This window comes from Poecilia mexicana, unplaced genomic scaffold (assembly GCF_051168715.1).
Source record: "Poecilia mexicana isolate PSO_F unplaced genomic scaffold, ASM5116871v1 scaffold_7, whole genome shotgun sequence".
NCBI classification, from domain to species: Eukaryota; Metazoa; Chordata; class Actinopteri; order Cyprinodontiformes; family Poeciliidae; genus Poecilia; species Poecilia mexicana.
In genome coordinates, this window is record NW_028263376.1 from 3,941,744 (window position 1) to 3,961,440 (window position 19,697).

Here is a 19,697-nt window from a genome sequence, read left to right on the forward strand (position 1 = left end):
TTCGAGAGCTTTGTTCCTTTTAAAATTATCTTCTGTTAATGTTCGAGGCACTTGGTGAATTTCCAACAATCCCACAGACATGAGTGTGCCGGCCGTGGATCTGCCCTCAACACTTGTCACTTTGAATCTGTCGCATAACGCGAGCCGTCATTGCTTGGAGGCTTTGTGTTATTATTTAGCACTGGGCAGTAACTGAGTATGACACTCAGAGAGAAAGGCACACCCTTATTTAGTCCTTTAAATACATAAGAGATTGGATCACACAAAGGTTTACACTACTGATGCTAACCAGGTTTTTAGATGTAGTGATAAAGATTCCAAGATGGCAGCACTGCCTTCCATTTGTTAAGCAGCCAAGGCGAGTAACATTTCATCAGTGCAGAACAAGCATCTGCACAATGTAGCAAGAGATAATATTATCAGTTCATTGCTTTTGACTTCTGAATAGTAGTTGTATATGTTATGGAAATATGACTCTGTCTTTTCTCCTTCTCTTTCATCTGCTTGCATGAAGGTAAGGTAAGGTCATTTTATTTATGTAGCGCATTTTCAGCAACAAGGCAGTTCAAAGTGCACACACACCTACACACACACACATATATCATATATCCTTGTGGGGAACTGTTTCTGTCTACAATGTGGAGTTGTGGGGACCACTGCTTCTTTGTGTGGACATTTTCTGATCCCCATGAGGGGAAATGCTGTTCTGAGGTTATGGGATAGAGGCAAAGACCACCGCGGGAGACCCCCTTAACGGGATCCCAGAGGGCTGTAACTTGGTGGGTCGGTTCGGGGCCATCCCCCGGAGCATGTGCCACCGTTGGTTCCGAGCCCACCGCCCCCCAAGGCCGAGATCCAGGCCCTGGGGTACTCCGAACCCAAAGACCCCGTGGAGACCCGACCCTAAGAGCTAGGCGTGTCAAACTCGGGGTGTCGTTAGCCCCGGATGTCCCCTCCAATGGTGCCGAAGCACGTGGAGATCGGACCCCGTTTGTGGCTCCAGCCCCGGCTCAAACGTCGGGTGGGCTCCCATTCATTCCCTATGGAGAGCCCTTCTCTGGATGGATGAAAACGACATTTCCGGTTATCCCGTGAGATCGGGGCCCCCAATATGTGCATGCCATATACCGTTTAAAAGCCCCGAGCCTCCTGATCACGCCGGTGGTCTCGGATCGTCTCTAGGACGTTCCCAGCCGGCGGTAGAAGCGAAAGAAGGTTACCCGGAAATGAGCTCCGAAATTGGTCAAAAATGCGCTTTATCCGGGAAAATCGAGTATAGTTCGAATGTCCGGAGTCCGCGGAATAGCCTGGGGTGGTCCGTATGGTTCTATCTTAAAAAATGAGGGAGATATGGGGTTTCAAAAAAGTAGTACTGATAGACGATGGGAAAAGTTTTTGGCAGTGAAAGTCAAAGTGGATTTTGGGACCTTATAATGAAAAACACTGCCGGAACGATTACAGGAGAGAGTTGGAAAAGAGGGTCTGGGCGGAAAAATGACTAAGTGTTTCAACACTTAGACATATTTTCGTGATCCTGGAAGTCTCGGGAGTCCATCCAAGCGGGTCTCAGCCCTCTCTTCCCCCATTTTCGGCCGTTTTTAACGCTTTTTCGACCAAAAGTCGCACTTTGGTCTGGAGAACCGGGGCTTTCACGCTGCGGCTTCCCGTTCGGCCGGTGAGGCTCCACGGCCCATCTGATAGGCCTGGGGGTTGCCCCGGTCGGACCGGAGCTCCGTGGAGCCCCGCGGAAGCGGGAACAAGAGCGCGGAGTCTTCCTGGACCCAGGCCGAAGACGGAGCACTGACAGCGGGCTGACCCCGCCTAGGTACCCCACTGGAGGTCTGGAGCTCCGGGGAGCTCCATGGAAGCGGGAATAAAAGCGCGGAGTCTCCCTGGACCCAGGCCGAAGACGGAGCACTGTCAGCGGGCTGACGCCGCCTAGGTGCCCCGCTTGGAGGTCTGGAGCTCCAGTGGATGGCTCCCCACACACATTTACACACACGATCCGACCGAACAGCACTCGTGGCCTGCCATGGAGGGCTCCCACCGGCCCCGGATGCTCCGGCACCGGCGCTTCGGTGGAAGGTTCCTCCAGCCTTGCAGGCTCGCCTCTAGACCTGGGCACGGACGTTCCGGGGGCCCCCACGCCCCTGCCTTCCAGCTCCAGCCCGCGGTCGCCCCATTGGTAGCGAGACCAATACGACCCGTCTGTCCCAGCCATCCTACACTGGTCGTCGCAGCGCCGGGGTAACTCCCCCGCTGCCGCCGGCCTAGGCTCTCCCCGTCCTGCGGGGGTCTATCTGGTTGATCCTGCCAGTAGCATATGCTTGTCTCAAAGATCAAGCCATGCAAGTCTAAGTACACACAGCCGGTACATTGAAACTGCAAATGGCTCATTAAATCAGTTATGGTTCCTTTGATCGCTCTACCGTTACTTGGATAACTGGGGCAATTCTAGAGCTAATACATGCAAACGAGCGCTGACCCGGCCCCCTCCCTTCGGGGCGGGGGGTCGGGGATGCGTGCATTTATCAAACCCAAAACCCATGCGGTGTGCAGTTCCTCCCCCCTTCCCGGGGGGGGCGGGGCCCGCCCCAGCCCGCTTTGGTGACTCTAGATAACCTGGGGCCGATCGCTGGCCCTCCGTGGTGGCGACGTCTCTTTCGAATGTCTGCCCTATCAACTTTCGATGGTACGCTACGTGCCTACCATGGTGACCACGGGTAACGGGAAATCAGGGTTCGATTCCGGAGAGGGAGCCTGAGAAACGGCTACCACATCCAAGGAAGGCAGCAGGCGCGCAAATTACCCACTCCCGACTCGGGGAGGTAGTGACGAAAAATAACAATACAGGACTCTGTCGAGGCCCTGTAATTGGAATGAGTACACTTTAAATCCTTTAACGAGGATCCATTGGAGGGCAAGTCTACCCGAGAGGCGCGGGTAACCCGCTGAACCCCACTAGTGATAGGGATTGGGGATTGCAATTGTTTCCCATCAACGAGGAATTCCCAGTAAGCGCGGGTCACAAGCTCGTGTTGATTAAGTCCCTGCCCTTTGTACACACCGCCCGTCGCTACTACCGATTGGATGGTATAGTGAGGTCCTCAGATCGGCCCCTGGCGGAGCGCCGAGAAGACGATCAAACTTGACTATCAAGAGGAAGTAAAAGTCGTAACAAGGTTTCCGTAGGTGAACCTGCGGAAGGATCATTACTGGGAAAGACGTGCGCCGCGGTGGGACCGAGCCCCGGCTAACTGGGGCTCACCCCGAGAGAGGGGCCCACGCCCTGGTGAGCTCTCGCTGGCCCTTGAAAATCCGGGGGAGAAGGTGTAAATCTCGCGCCAGGCCGTACCCATATCCACAGCAGGTCTCCAAGGTCAACAGCCTCTGGCATGTTGGATGAAGGGAGTTAAGGGAAGTTCGCAAGTCAGATCTGTAACTTCGGGATAAAGATTGGCTCTAAGGGCTGGGTCGGGCTGGGGTGCGAAGCGGGGCTAGGCGCGTGCCGCGGCTGGGGGAGCAGCCGCCCCGTCGCCCCCTGCCCCCGCCGCCAGAGGGGCAGTGCGTGGCCCGTCTGCGGGGCCCGGGTCCGTCGGGGGGGTGGAGCCCGCCGCTGCTCGGAAGGCGGGCCGGCGGGGGGGATGCGGTCAGCGGTGGCGGCGGCGACTCTGGACGCGCGCCGGGCCCTTCCTGCGGATCTCCCCAGCTGTGGTGCCCGTCTGGGTCCCCTATCTCTTCCCCATCTCCGTGGGGGTGGGGCGGGGGCCCCACGGCCGGGTGTTACCAGCTGACTAAGAACTGGTGCGGACCAGGGGAATCCGACTTTTTAATTAAAACAAAGCATCGCGACGGCCGCGCTGGGTGTTGACGCGATGTGATTTCTGCCCAGTGCTCTGAATGTCAAGGTGAAGAAATTCAATGAAGCGCGGGTAAACGGCGGGAGTAACTATGACTCTCTACGCCGGCTGTGACATGTGTCTATAATGTGTTATCCTCTAACACCTACCAAGGCTCTGCCCACCCTTGGTTATCCGCTCTAACCTTTCTCTCCAACTAGATGGTTTTGTGTGCCATGGCTTGCTGGTTGGGTCTTGCACTTAGCTAACCAGTCCTGTCTTCCACGGATAAGGACACCGACCATTCTCATCTGACCGGGATGTCCAGGCTACATCTCAAGAACCCCCAGTGGAGCACACCTGTCAGAGGAGTGGAATGTCGGTCAACCTGTTCATCTGAGGGAGCACCTGGTGAACCCACCAGGTGCTTTCTGCTTTTAAGCTTTCTGCTTAAAAGGAGACCCCGTCCCCCTGAGGAGGGCCCTGATCAGATGCCTATTATGACAATTAAGTCTGCACCTCCTGTTAAGAGACTCTTCTCTTTGGCCCCACCTAGGTGCAACTTTTTGTTCTTCAGTACTACTAATAACTGGAGGTCAAAAATGACGTCTGACCTCAAGTTACCCCCCTACGTGACAGTGGGACTCAGAATGCCATGGCGGGAACAAAATTGCCCTCTATGCTTGGATGCTCTTTCTCTTTCATCGGCTAGAGAGGGCGTAACCCATCTTATTTCTAAACACAAGGCTCGGAAGGTTGAGTGGTACTGCCTTAAATGTCATAGTCGGAAAAAGAGTCTTGCTAGTGCTCCTTGTCACTCCGGCAAGTGTGGCTCAAAACCTAGCAAATCCCCTGAGTCTAAACCCCATGGTTGTGACATTTGCCCGGCTTCCTTTGGTTCCCAGAGAGGTCTCTCCCTCCACAAAAAGAGGAAACACCTCAACAGTAACCCCGTGTCAGCACAGAGGCCCACGTGTGATGCCATCCCGAATATCGACATGGAAGATGCTTTGGTAAACACTCCCTTGTATCCTACCAATAAAACAAGTAAGCGGAAACGCAAAGGGATCTCTCTCAGGAAACTGCTTAAGAGAACCTTCAAAGACTGGGACACTCCTAAGGGTGGCCTTCACCCGCTCAATTCACCCCCCAAGGTGGTGAACAAGACCCTTTGGAAATACATTAAGAACATGAGAGCCATCAAGAGCCTCAAGGGTGAACTCGCTGTTTGTCGCAAAAACTTTACCCACTCTCATGGGAGACAGAAAATCAGGAGCCACAAGTTCAAATACCTGCAATGGCTTATTAAACAAGACTTCAGTGCGGCTGCTACCGTGGTGTTTGAGGGCATGAGTCTCCGATCGTGCCCTCTGAACAAAGATGTGGTCGAATCCACATACCGTACCCTCTGGGAGGGGCGAGACAAATTCACTGGTCTTGGAGTCTTTGGTGACATCTCAGAAGCTGACAATGGTCATCTGAGGTCTCCAGTCACCCCCGATGAGGTCCTTGGGATCCTCAAAGGCATGAAGGAAAACACTGCTCCAGGGCCTGATGGTGTACGGAAATCCCACCTTCTCAAATGGGATAAGGATGGTAAACTCCTGGCTTGTCTTTTCAATTCCATCCTATTCAATGGCAAGCTTCCCAGTATCCTAAAGGGAAGCCGCACCACCCTGGTCCCAAAATGCCATGATGAGGAAAAGCTCAGGCTCATCGAGAACTGGATGCCCATAACCCTTAGCTCAGTGATTCTGAGGATCCTCTCCAAGCTCCTCTGCAACAGACTCAGTGACGCTTGCCCCACCCACCTTACCCAGCGCGGCTTTATCAAAGGCGAAGGCTGCAGCACAAACCTGATGTTTGTTGATGGCCTAATCAAAAGAGCTTGGAGGAAAAAAGAGACGCTTGCTCTAGTCCTTATGGACTTGGCTCGGGCCTTCGACACTGTCTCCCACAAACACATCTCTGAAGTACTAGAGATCAAGTCAGTCGACATCAGTGTTCGCAACCTGATTGAGGACTCTTACCACCGCTCATACTCCAGAATCCTTACAGGGAATGGGGTGTCTGACAAGATCACTCTGCGGGTTGGGGTCAAACAGGGTGACCCTTTGTCCCCTCTACTCTTTAACCTTGCCCTTGACCCCCTCCTATCCTTCCTAGACCGAAAGGGAACGGGTTTCAGAGTCAAAGGTCTTGAAATCACCACCTTGGCTTATGCAGACGATCTGGTGATTGTCAGTAGCTCCTGGAAAGGTATGGCCTCCAATCTCAAGATTCTTGAGAAGTTTCTATCCAACACTGGCTTGGATGTCAAGATCCATAAGTGCAGCGGCTTTTTCCTCTGGCTCATTCGGATCTGTGTCCATCAATAACTGCGATCCGTGGACCATCAAGGGCCTCCCGGTACCAATGCTAAGTCCACACCAGACAGTTAGATACCTGGGGGTGGATCTCTGCCCCACCAAAGGTATCGTACCAACCAACCTGCAAGTCCGTTTGCAGGACATCATTGATCATGTCAATGCAGCACCTCTGAAACCTACCCAGAAACTGACCTTGTTCTCAACCTATGGTATCCCTTGGGTCCTGTACCCTTCTGTCATGAGCATGGTGGGCTCTGTGGACCTTGGGGCTGCTGACCGGTTGATACGTAAGGAAGTCAAGTCCTGGCTACACCTCAAGCCATGCACCACTGACGGCATACTATACTCCAGGAAAAAAGACGGGGGCTTAGGACTCCAAAAACTTGGCAAAGTGGTTCCAATAGCCCAGCTACAGAGATGGAGCAAACTGTTGCAGTCCAAAGACCCTTCATGCAAAACACTTGCAGGGACCTTCCTTCCTAAGGGTGACTTGGACTCCAGATGGAGGGTCGCTTTTGGAACAGATAAGAAAGTAAAACTGAAGCAAAAACTGGAATCGCTGGAACCTCACTCCATTGGGCCCAACTGGAGGAGAGAGGAGTTCCAGAAGTGGATCTCTCTAAGATCTCAAGGGAGAGGTTTAAACGCCTTTCGGAATGACCCTATCAGCAATAGCTGGTTAAAAGACCCAGGCTGGCTGAGTGAGTCTGACTTTATCGTGGCACTACATCTCAGATCCAATACCGTAAATACCCTCACTACCCTTGGTCGGGGCTCGCAGACTAACTCCAGTTGCCGACTTTGCCACAAGGGCTGGGAGGGTTTGCCACACATTGTCAGCTCCTGAAACAGCCTGCAAAAGATCAGAATGATGAACCACAACATCATTTGCAACCGACTTGCTTTGGAAGCCAGAAAACTGGATTGGATGGTCTTCCAAGAAAAACACATCTCCTCGACTGAGTTTGGCACAGCAGTGCCAGATCTGATCTTAATAAAAGAAAAGACTGGCATTGTGATTGATGTGGCCATCGCCTTTGAGCTTCGCTCTGGAACCCTCCGGAGACGTGCTAGAAGGAAAACCAAAAAGTACTATGTGTTCGCCCCAGTGATCGCAGAAACCTTCGATCTTCTGCAGGTTCACACCTACGGGTTCCCCCTAGGAGCAAGGGGAAAATGGTACGAGGACAACATGGAAGTGCTCCTCATGATGGGGCTCTCCAAGATCAAGGCAAGAAAACTGGCAAGATCCCTGTCCACCAAGGCCCTCCAGAGGACAGTGAGGATGGTCAAAACCTTCAAGAAACTCTCCCGCTGAAAATATGTATAGTTTACATGTTGCTTGTTCCCTTTTCTCTGGTTGTTAAATTAAAGTTTGAACTCTAAGTCTGACTTTTTTTTTTTTTTAAATCTTGGTGAGGGCGGCACCAAGACCTTGGCCTATGAGTATGGTTGGAGGAGTTAGAAATGTCAAGGTGGGACCCTACCCCGACCGAGACAGTCTACCCCGACACATTGGAGCGGCCAGTCTCCAATGTGGCGCAAATCAATGGGTGACGAATGGGAACTTGGAACGGGGTTCCCGTCGACGAGAGACGTTAAACACCTCGAAACAGAGTCGCCTAGAGACCCGCTTTGGCGGCTATCTTGGGAATACCTGGTAGGCAAAGTGCACGGTTGCCTTCCGGGCGTCACCGGCAGGACACTACCTCAAACACGGCTAGCGTTTTTGGGGGGTGTTCAGACCAACCATTAGGAGTTCACCCATTTGCAGGTCAAATGGGGGTATCACCGCCCAAGCCCTGGAGGATCACATGGAACCTCCAGGGGGAAACTATGGTAACGGCGGGTCGTAACGATGACTCTCTTAAGGGGTGAATAGAGCTTCACTCAGTACCGCTACGGCCGTGGAACGGTGGAGTCACTAGCACTTCCTTCTGGGGGTCCTCAGCCAATAAATAGGGGTAGAAGGTGGGAGAGCTGCCCCTTAGGCCGAGGAGCAGTAGTTACATGGTTGTACCTCCTCGTGGTCCCGCTGGTACGGCACGGACGCCGGCAAAACCAACCATCCCGGGTAACGAGTCGAGTTTGACCTGGCCGACTCTGAAGTCCCAAATAATCAATCGGAAGGAATTGCCCCCCTTTTGTCCTTCCGCGGCTGAGGTGTCGCAGGCTGTGGCCTTCGTCCCTTTAAGTACAGACATATAAGCGGTCGTGAGTGTCTCTTAGGGGAACCACGCAAAATTTGGTCGCGCATGTGGTTGTGGTTGGGCATGTGTTGCAGCGTCTACAACCTCCCCAATGGCGACGGGACAGCTGTTGGGTGATAGGACGGGTCCCACCCACTGGACTGGTGGAGCGGGGGAACTCTACGCGCCCTGCACGGGCCTTGGCCTGGCATGTGGGGGAACTCTGTGCGAACCGGGCAAGGTGGAAGGTGCACACATACCTCGTGGCTGCGGTGCCACGGAATTGTGTGGCTTCGGAGGTAGGGCCACTCGAGTCGAGCACGTTCCCACGGCGTGCGCTGGATGTGTTGGATAGTCGGCACTCGTGATGATTACAAATCAACATGGTGCAGATTTCTGATGCCGTGACGGACACGATTCAATCCGGAAAGCGGTATGCGCCGCCACACAGTAGCCAAATGCCTCATCATCTAATTAGTGACGCGCATGAATGGATGAACGAGATTCCCACTGTCCCTAACTCCCATCCAGCGAAACCACAGCCAAGGGAACGGGCTTGGCAGAATCAGCGGGGAAAGAAGACCCTGTTGAGCTTGACTCTAGTCTGGCATTGTGAAGAGACATGAGAGGTGTAGGATAAGTGGGAGGCTTCGGCCGCCGGTGAAACACCACTACTCTTATCGTTTTTTCACTTACCCGGTGAGGCGGGAGGGCGAGCCTGTAGTGGGCTCTCGGTTCTGGCATCAAGCGCCCCACCCGTGCGGCCGGTGCCCTGCGGTTCTCTGACCCTCCAGGGTCGAGAAGGGGCCAACCGGTCCTCCGGGGCCGGCCAGGGCCTGTCCCTCTCGGGTGTGGGGCAGACCTCATCCCCCCTCTCTGCTCTCTGGGGCTGGGTGGCCGTGCCTTAGCAGGGGCACGAACTTCCAGGGCCTGCGTGCTGGAGGGTTTAATCCGAGGAGGGGTGCTTAAGTGTGGGTACACGTGTTCGGCCGGTGGGCCTGGTTACCCTGGTTCTCAGTGGATGGTCCCGACCAGGGCAGGGAGAGGGGACGGCCTGCGGGAAGCGGCCGGGGAGGAGACACCCTCCCCGGTGAACACAAGGCCGTACTGCCCCCCCCACTTGCCTTACCAGGGGCACGACCTTCCAGGCCCCGCGTGCTGTTGGGTGTAGTCCGAGGAGGGGTGCTTAAGTGTAGGTGCACAGGTGAGTGTGGAGAGCCTGGTTCTCTGGATGGGGCTCACAGTGGGTTTCTCTCCCCGGAGCAAAGCCTGAATGTGGGTTAGTGTTCTGGGTGTGCCTGCCTGGAGCTTCGTGCCTGGTCCCCTGCCCGGATGTGGGGGCCTGGAGCTCCATGCCCGGTCCCCTGCCTGGATGTGGGGCCCTGGAGCTCCATGCCCGGTCCTCTGCCTGGAGCTCCATGCCCCTGGTTCTCTGCATGGCCATGCGGGTCTGGAGCTACCCAAACCTCGCCCCACCCCAGGTAATTAAAGAGATGCGGTTGTTTCACAGTTAATTTCTTTATTTAACTTTTTTTTTTAAGTGGTTTGCTCCGTCTCTCTCTCTGAATCCCCAGGGGTGGTAGAGGATGCTAGGTCCGAAGACGAGTCACCTTGCCGAGGGAGTCCTGGACTACCGTTCCCGGAGGTTCCAGAACCTGGAGAAGATTGTGGTGCTGTGGCTCTGTCAAACTTGCTTCTGATGTCCGCCAGTTGTTCCGCAGTGAGCTGGTTGGCATAGAACCTGTCCGCAGTCCTGGTGTCGTGGCACAAGACCCGGGAAAGCTGTCCTCTGACCTCGCTGCTGTGTGCATCCCTTGCCTGTAAAACAGAATAAAAGAGTTTATTAAAAAATCTGGTGGTTTTCTCTGACCGGTTAATAAGAGGAATGTGGTACCCACGTGTGTCGCTACTGCGCTGCGGAAATCAGTCATGGTCGGCCGGCCCGGAAGCCCCATCTCGGTCCAGGCACACTGTGCGAACCGTGTCAGCTTGGAGATCCGCTTCTGGTTGCTGCTGAAGAACAGGAACTTGCATCGTGGGGTCAGCGTGCTCCGGATCGACAGCCACCGGACGAACCAGCTGAACTCTGCGTGGGTCAGGAACAGCTGGGCAGCTCCAAAGGCCCTGTTGGTCTTGTGGTTCCTCACCTGAGAAGGGATGAGATCATGAGCTCCAGGAGGATGGAGCTCAGTGCACCTGGTTCTCTGCCCAGAGCTCCATGCACCTGGTTCTCAGAGATCCACTTACATTGATTACAAAGCCTGGAGATCCTTCCTCAGCATCGTCTATCGCTTCCTGAAGTTCTCCCACCGTCATGTTTGTCAGGACGCCAGGTCTGTGACCGTACACCGCAGACAGGTAGCAGGTTAGGTAGCCTGTGGCACAGCTGGACATTCGGTGGTGCTGCCTCCAGCTTCCCGAGGAGGACAGGGATGGTTGCCGTGGCCAGGCTCTTGCACTTTCGCAGGTGCTTCCTGGTGATGGACCTCTTTGCCTTGGAGCGCTTAACGGAGATCTGGTGGAGCGTTATCTCGGTTCCAATCTGCTGGAGGTCCACTCTGACCGCCCTGCTGACGGCCCTGATCTGTCTCCTGGTCAACCTGGATCCTCTCGGTGGAGTGTCGGAGAAGTAGTCCACGGACTGTGAGAAGTTCACCAGGTAGACCTTGACGGTTGTTATGGTTCTCCTCTTGTCCTTCAGGGCTTGTGGGAAAGCGTGGATCTTCTCCACGTCATGCATGAACGTCCAGCAACGATGGAGAGAAGGGTCCGGATCCAGCCCAGCTTGGAGCGTGCATTCATGCGGTGCTGTGGCGTGGACAGAGCCCCCCGGAGGTGTGTGTGGTACTCCTCCAAGTACCTCTCCACGGCAGCAGGGAAGACGAGCGGGGCAAAGGGCAGCAGGGCAAGCCCTCAGACTACCTTGCTGCTGGACCCGGCTGGAGGGTCAGAGTCGCTCCGGTCTGCCTCTGGCTGTGTCTGGGCAGGAGGGGAGCCAGCGCTGGAAGCAGGACCAGGAGGAGGAGGAGGAGGGGGAGAGCCGGCGTTGGAACCAGGACCAGGAGGAGGAGGAGGAGGGGGAGAGCTGGTGTTGGAACCAGGAGGAGGAGGAGGGAAGGCAGCCAGAGAACCAGGCATGTGAGAGGAAGGCGAAGAATCCCTACCGGAAAGGGTCTCCGGAGCGGTCCGCTGCGGTGTCCCCGGAGAAGAGGAAACATCTCCGTCCTCCCCCGGAGAGTCTGGGGCTGGTGCCTGCTGGTCCAACACGTCCAGCTCGGATACTAGCTGCGGCGTGGGCTCCGTGGACCTCAGCTTGGCGAGAGCGCGGACAGTGGCTCTCCACTGCAGTGTGCGGAGGTGGTCGTCGGTCGCCTTGATGTCCAGCTCCCTGTGACCGCTGTAGAGGTGGCGGTCCACTCTCGGACCTCTGTAGTTGCAGCCCCGGACAGGACAATCCATCCCCCGGATGTTAACTTGTCCGTGGGCAAACGCCAGGGGGATTTTCCGCTCCGCCTGGTTCAAAACGTGGTGAACTCGGTCCAAATGCTTCGGCAGCTGAGCAAACTTACTGCGGCAGATGGGACAACGTCTGTAGGGTCCTTCAAGTGGCATCTGGAAGCTTCCCCAGTGCTCAAAACGTCGAGTAGAAGCGTCTCTGTCCGGCAAAATCACCGCTGCCAGGGCTGGAATGGACAGGTGTCCCCTATTGAGGGTAATTACCTCCAGGGGAACGGCGGGGCGCTGCCGCTGCACTCCAGCCAATCAGCGCTCACGTCCGGCCTGGCAGCGTGAGCGGCGGCAGGGCAGCGCTCACGTCCGCCCTGGCAGCGTGAGCGGTGGCAGAGCAGCGTCAACCGCGGACTTTTGCCGTTCACCATAAGAAGGGGTTAGGGTTAGGTATGTGATGGTTAGGGTTAGGAAAAGGGTAAAGGTAAGGTTTAGGCTGTAGAAATGAATGGAAGTCAATGGAAAGTCCCCACAAAGATGGCCAGACAAATGTGTATGTGTGTGTGTGTGTGTATGGGTGTGTGCGTGCGCGTGTGTGTGTGTGTGTGTGTGTGTGTGGGTGTGCGCGCGCGTGTGTGTGGGTGTGTTTGCCTTGTGAACTTGAGCTCAGCTTTCAAAGGTTTTAATTAAGGATTTAACAAGTGGGCAATTACTTGTTTACCCAGAGGACCAGGTTAGTTTGGCTTTTTTCCCCTTAATCAATAAAATCATGAGAACCATCATTACAATTTGTTTGATGATCTGAAAAATTTTTTTATGCCTCTGTACCTCAAACTATTTTCAATAAAACACTAATTTAAACCCATGAATGAAGGTTGCGACAGGTTTTATTATGTAATGTATCATTTTACATGGCAAGCCGTCACATTCTGAAGGAAGTTTTCTAGCTAAATAGGATTTTATAAGGACATGTAAGTTTAAATAGACAAAAAAATTACCATGAAGTGAAAAGAATGCAGTTTAGATGTTGCATTAGAACTTATAAATGACAAACACATATGAAGCCCAGGGGTTTGAAATGTGCATAGTAAGCGACTCATTGTCTTGCCTGAGGTCACACTTCCAGTTTGGAATGATTGAGCAGCAGCAGCAGCTCCTTTTATCTTTTTTTTTTTTTTTTTTTTTTTTTTTTTTTTGTTTCCAATTCCAGGGACATTGTGTACAAAAAAAATCTGACAAAAGCATAACTAATTTCCTTTCATATGTAATTTTTTTTCTATTGTATGGAATTTAAAGTTGTGCATTTTGTTGTTGGTTTTTAAACAAGAAAACAAAAGAAAATAGTGAGCTTTGAGTTTCATTAGCAACAAGTATTGTTGAAATCAAGACAGGATTTCCGGTAACCATGATTCATCAGAAGTGAAACAGAAGAGCAGAGAGTTTGTGTGAGATGAAAAGACTGAGTGAAAACTGCTATAAGAAATGCCCAACAACACATCAATGTTGCTCAAGTAAATTGGCTTCTTTTTCTTTCTTTTTTTTATTTAATGAATGCCTTTTTAACTTCTTCTACTTCTTCTTTTGTCATCCTGAGAGACAACTATCTGTAAGCTTATGGCTCCCAGAGCCCGACGGCCTGCATAACTCTTCCTTGTCTGACACTGTACTGTCATATCCTGCCGAGGCTTCATTAATTCCCCATCCCGGAATCAATGACTTGCCTTTGTAACAGATTTGCAGTCTCAGGCACTTTCTTTCTTGCTCTCTCTCTCTACGTCTTTCACTCTCCCTTCCTCTCAGTGGTTCAACCTCAAGGGAAGAGATGTGAAGATGAATGACAACAAGGTCATTTTATCACAAGCAGAAATGTCCAGCGTGTGATAGAAAGTGCACGTTTTTTGTGTGAATGTGTACAAACTCCTGTACATGTAGTTAAACTAAAAACAAGTTGGATTCCTGTGGAATATATGTGATTATGTCTTGTACTGTTGGTTTTGTTACGGTATTAAAAATGTGTGGTTTTGTGTGTCATGTGCTGCCCTGTGTGTTTGCATACATTGAGTGTGACATCTCGGCAAATAGTGCTGTAGCCTTAGAACTCTCTCTGACACTGTAAGTTATTGTCATTCGCTGGAAATCTGAAAGGGGCAAGGTTTTTCCTGAAATATTCCATGACCTTTAGACTGAAATGCCACTTTTATTTTGGGTCAGGTGATTGCTTTGTGGGCTACAGCTTTACCTATGACATTTTTCCCCTTTACCTAATAATTATGAGTAAATTATTGACCTAAACTGTAATCTGATACCTAGAATAAATATATTTTTTCAATCTATTACAGTTTTAATTCATCTTTTTTTTTTCTTAACCCTTGTGTCTACAAACGGGGTCCAACCGACCCCACACACGTGCCACATTTGCCACAGTCCTCTACGTTTGCCTCAGTCCTCGCACGCACAAGGATTAAGCAAGTTCAAAATGTGTTCAAGGTACAGACTTACATTATGATACCTGATATGAAAATCTCCAAACACCTGTTCTTAATCCTCCTGTGGTCTTAAGAGAGACATTTAGACCAACATGTTTTTTGCTCTGTACGCAGCCCAGCGAGATTGCACTGACCCCAGGTGCGCTTTTTCAAGTTTTTTTTTGTGTGGTTTGGGGAACTGACAGTCTGACGGAACAACCCCCTACTTCCCTGCTGTTAGACTGTGACATTTGCTATGCTCCTCCTGAGCATCGTGCTAATACAATGTTTCTCAGAAAAGTTATACAGTAAATTTTTACTTTCATTGTTAAAGAATCTTGTTGTTCTGTCAGACTATTTCTCAGTAATCCGACAGAAAGGGGGTTGAGAGAAGGGGAGCAACACATAAGGCAAAGGACCCAAGGACAGAGTCTTTATAATTTCATAACCCTCAAACGTTTTCACATTTTGCCACACTAACAGCACAAACACCTGTACTGGCTTAAGTAGAAGTCAGATCCAGAATACAGAACACACCCAGTAAATGTTAAGTGAGTATTTTTTGATTATTATTATTATTAGAAAACCAAAACTGCAAGATGGTTGGTAACTTCTTGGGTTCAGTTTTCAGATTAGTGTTTGTGAAAAAGACAAGGGTGAGTGACTGGCAGCTCAGATAGAAGTCTTGTGTCAACAGGATGAGGTGGCTTACTGGCAGAAGTCCTCTGGAGACTTGGACTTCAGCAAACTTGAATCCTGGAGGTTGTAACTGATGAAGTTTGGCATCCTGTCCTCTTACTGGAGATTATTTCACCCGTGGGACATATAGAGAAGTGAACTGCATATGCAGAACCAGAAAGGATATTGTTGGGGAGAGTGGAGGCTCCAGAACAGGGCAAGTTTATGAAAACTCTTTAATGGTCAAACAACAGGAGAGTCAGAACTTGTGTCCATATTCTGGTACCTCTGTTTTCTGTTTAACCCTTTCTTTTCTGTTACAATCACCACTTAACTTGACCCTGCCTACTTCTTACTGATTTATGTCCTCCCCAACCAGAAAATCCATCTATTTATCCATATGAAAATAAGATGGAGATAGATGGATCTAAATACAGAACAATACTGGAAGATAACCAATACTGGAAGCTGTAAACATACAGCCGGTGTTTTAATAGGATGGTTTAGATCAGAACGAGACCTAATCAAAGTTTAGTTCTAAATCCACCTGAGAATCTGTGAATAGTGAAAAATGTATGTAAGCCACAGTATTTTAGGTTAGCAATGCTTCCAAAAATGTATTTAATTAAATTCTTCTAAGAATACAACTAATTAAAAACTGTTTAATTCAGTATATATCTGTAATAACATCACACTATTATTGCAAATTACACAAGTTCCCCAGAGAACAGCAACAAAAGGAACATTCCCGTGTTTAATTCCTGCTTAAGTTTATAGAATTAGGATGTGAGCAGACAGGCCATTATCTCAGAGTCTAATAAATCCCACCTGTTTGTTAACTAACAGCCCCATTACCTTACCGCTGCCCCAGAGCCGATTTATCTGCAACCACTGTTATGTCACTGCATCTGCGACTGCTGGTGTGAAGTGATAATGAAATATCACATTCTTCCTCCTTTTTTAAAATTGTTTGCCCACTCCTCCTTCTATCCCATTTAGAGGGGGACATTTAAGAGCAAAGCATGGCAGCGGGACCCCAGAGTTATCAGTCAAAACCGAAGGGAGCGATACTGAAGTAGGACCCATCTCTTGTTCGACCCTGCTGTTTGTCAGGAGACTCAATCAATGCGTAATTACCTCAGATGAGTATCATAAAAAACAATGTCACGAGCCCTTTCAAGGTTACCCCTCCATCCCATCACAATTGTGTTATTTATAAATATGGAACGGTTGTAAATGCGGCTGGCGAGCTGGATGGCGGTAACGGCTGATGGACGTGATATATTTCCAATTTGCACTGTAGAGATCTCAGAAGACAGGTTGATGCAGCTAAGAGCTGCTCTCACTGCGGCTAATAACACTGATAATGAAGGTTCGTGCTCGAGTCTGGCTCTCAGGTAAAACAGATAAGAACCTTGAATTCGTTCAACCACATTTAATATGTCAGCAGTTCCAGTGATACGCTGATATTTCATCCATTCTCAGCATGGAAATGTGAAAGAGTATTGATGGGAAAGGGATACAATAAATTCTCAAATAATTGCCTGAATTGTTTTTGTTAATATTTTACTCAGCCCAACAATAATTCAGTTTAATTTAGTGTTTATAATGACTTACTATAATAAAATGGACCAGTTGCAAGCAATAAACTGATTACAAGTCTATTTGCTGACTGGTAGTCAGAGTTTGTTTGTCCATTCAGATTTGGGGTAGCTATCTCCAATAGCAGCCAAGTCCTTGTCTAATGTCGAAAAAACACAACTTCCATTAAATAAACAATACAATTAAAATGACTCTTGAATAAGATTGTTCACATGATAAGGTTTTGAAATCAATGCTCTCAAGACAGATGTGACATGAGATGTATTCATAAATCAGCCATGGTGGCGATAGCGCTCTTCATCAATCAGCAAATCAGAGGAGACGTCTGTGTTTTATTCAGGCTTTGGAGCGACAAACCTTGTACACATGGGAGTGAACACATGCGCCGTTTTGGGGAAATTGTAGTCAGTGATTTTACAGAAGAGCTTTGGATTCAACACTTCATAATGCCACATGACTTTTTGTGAATGGTGTGAAGCTGTGAGAGCTCTGGTGGAGACAGCTGCACATTGTCAAAAAAAAACCCCGAAAAACAAACCATCATCCTTCATCCACTTCCTGTGTCGTCTCTGTTCTTTTTACCAATAGTAACATCTGGCTGTTGATCACTCATGTGATTAAAAAATTTGTTTATATTTAGCTGAAAAAGCCCCACCTCATCTGAATGCAAAAACGTTTTATCAAAAAACTTATTTTTTTAAATTTTCCATTAAACAAATTAAGTTATGTAATTTAAATGTGCTTTATCATTTATTTTGCAATATATTAGAATTCCTAATTGCACTTTCTGAATAAATTGAAAGAAGGTTTGGTGCAGTTTCTTTTTTATTTTTTGTCAGTTTCTTTATTATTTCTTTTACATTGGCTGCTGTCCTAACTGCACGGACTGAACAAATTAAAGTTTTGTTGTTTGACATTTGACCAAACAAATTATCACATTTTGTAATTCAGTACATTTATATCTGTGTTTAAAGAAAGAAAAACATTTAAAGTCAATTTAGATTTCTGAATCGGTATCAGCCAATACTAAACCTCAGATATCTGCATCAGTATCAGAAGTGAAAAATGTGGATCGGTGCATCCCTAGAATGAGAGCTTTATGATTTAAAACACTTTGAAATGAAACACTTTGTTGCTATGCAAATAAACTTTGATTGACTGTTTTATAGAAGTTACCAAGTTCATCAGATGTTCTGCTAAATCTTCCAAAAATTATCTGTTGCAAACTACGTGTTTTGTTTACTCGTTTGTCCATGCAGAGTTGGAGGCACAGTCACATCCAAAACATAAAATGTAAACTGTCAAATACCAAAAGAAAACAACAACAAGCAGACTTCCTTACACGGTTATTGAAGATGCACATTACTGAACAGTCGACAGTTGGCCTCAAACATAAATTAAAGACATGTCGAAGTAAATACAGACAGCATTAGCTCTATTAGCTGTGTGAGAAATTAATGAAATGTGTTTATCTACAAGATTTAAGTACCAAAACTTCCCACTCTGTAGATTTCTCCACTTTTGTACCCATTTCTTCCCTTCCTACCATCATTTCATCCCTTTACAACTTTCCTTCTGTGTGTCTACTGTTTCGTCCTTGACCACAAAGGCACTAGCACCATTTTGACATAACCAAAAAGTGACAAGGTTCTTCTTTTATGTCATTAGACAGAATTAATGGTTTCAAGCATAGAAGTAGCTACTTGTTTTAATCCAAGTCATCTTTAAGGGTAAAAGTGCTGCCAGGAAAAAAAAAAAGCTTAATTAAAATTGACTTATGAGATACTGCACTACCATAGGAGAAAAATATTCGGTTATAACATGTCACATCTCTCATACCCTACTTAGAGAACAGCTCACTTATGATCCAAGTCTACTTAGAGAATACAGAAATACTCCTCACTATCCATCATCCCATTTAATCCTTGTCTTCATCCTCCTTTTGCTGCCAAGCTCCTCATTCACTGGAACAGACTCTAATTCTAAGGTATCTATCAGCTGTCTCCTCCATGGTTAGTCACAGTGAGTCAGCCTCTTTCATCAACCTCTCTGTGGGACCCAGCTCCCCTGCTCCTCCTCATCACTCCAACTCCTTTCACCATCACCTGATGCCCCCTCAGGGAACCGTGTCAATTCCAAACCCATAACCCCCCCTTATGGTTTGGAATTGACACGGGCCAGGACCCCTGCCCCCTGAGGGGGCATCAGGCTGATGGATGAAATTAGGCTGCAATGGACCGTCCATAGCAGGGGGGTCACTCAAGACAACTAGGCAGTCGTGCTTGACCAGCACTTCACCGTAAACACCGCTGCTACAAACTACTCCCCTCATTCACCCTTGCTTAGGCCCTCCTTCTAACCTCCAACTCTCCTCACATTCAACTTGCCTTTTTGCCCCACAGCTTAAAGCCATTTAACCCCTACTATGGTGCAGAACAGCTGGGGTCCATGAGTGGCAGATTGGTTTATGCTGGGTTATAAAACCTTGGTGTTTAAGCCAAACTTGTTTGGTTTTTCCGAGTGTGTGTGTTGTGTGTGTTGTGTGTGTGTGTGTGTGTGTCGGCTATTCTCAGCTTGAAAGGGACTTAAATTACACTCTGCAAGCCAGAAAATACTGTGTTGATTGCGTTGTTAAGAGTTTTGGTATCCTTACCTTACATTTCCAAGCAGATTTATTACCTTTCATTTCTAAATATAGCTGTTGTCTAGTGGGCATTCGCAACATTTTAGCCAAATAGGTTTCCACTTATTTCTAGTTGAATATATATGACAGTGTGGGAATGAAACAAAAAAAAAAAACCTGCCGCAATATTTGAAATGCCAAGCTTCATGCATGCATATCGTAATTGCTTGCAGTTGGAGTCCAACACATCCCCAGTCTCATCAACATTCCCCCCACCCCCTAAAGAAAAACACGGACGCAGTCTTTTATGGGCATCCAAGTCAGAAGTCCCCAAAGTTAAAGGCGCAATTACTGCGAGTGTCTATTAAAGGGTGCATAAAAGATGGGAGAGCGGGATTCGCCTCTACATCAGACACATAAAAGAAACAGGAATTGGAGAAAGAGGTGTGAACTCCCATCTTAGAGGAAAGGAGCACAATTACACT

The 19,697-nt window shown here is 49.1% G+C and overlaps 1 protein-coding gene and 2 pseudogenes across 1 annotated transcript; 1 reads left to right on the forward strand and 2 right to left on the reverse strand.

The window, feature by feature from the left end:
- Nucleotides 1-2,297: 2,297 nt before the first annotated feature.
- Nucleotides 2,298-3,215, forward strand: LOC148158243 (18S ribosomal RNA; annotated as a pseudogene; the record flags this gene model as incomplete).
- Nucleotides 3,216-9,933: 6,718 nt separating this feature from the next.
- Nucleotides 9,934-11,281, reverse strand: LOC148158244 (uncharacterized; annotated as a pseudogene).
- Nucleotides 11,282-11,288: 7 nt separating this feature from the next.
- Nucleotides 11,289-12,275, reverse strand: LOC148158245 (uncharacterized). Its single transcript, XM_088007485.1, has 2 exons — nucleotides 12,118-12,275; nucleotides 11,289-12,052 (listed from the first exon to the last, which is right to left on the reverse strand). The coding sequence occupies exons 1-2, from the start codon at nucleotides 12,273-12,275 to the stop codon at nucleotides 11,311-11,313; spliced, it is 900 nt and encodes a 299-aa protein (XP_087863611.1). The 3' UTR covers nucleotides 11,289-11,310.
- Between the last annotated feature and the right edge of the window lie 7,422 nt (nucleotides 12,276-19,697).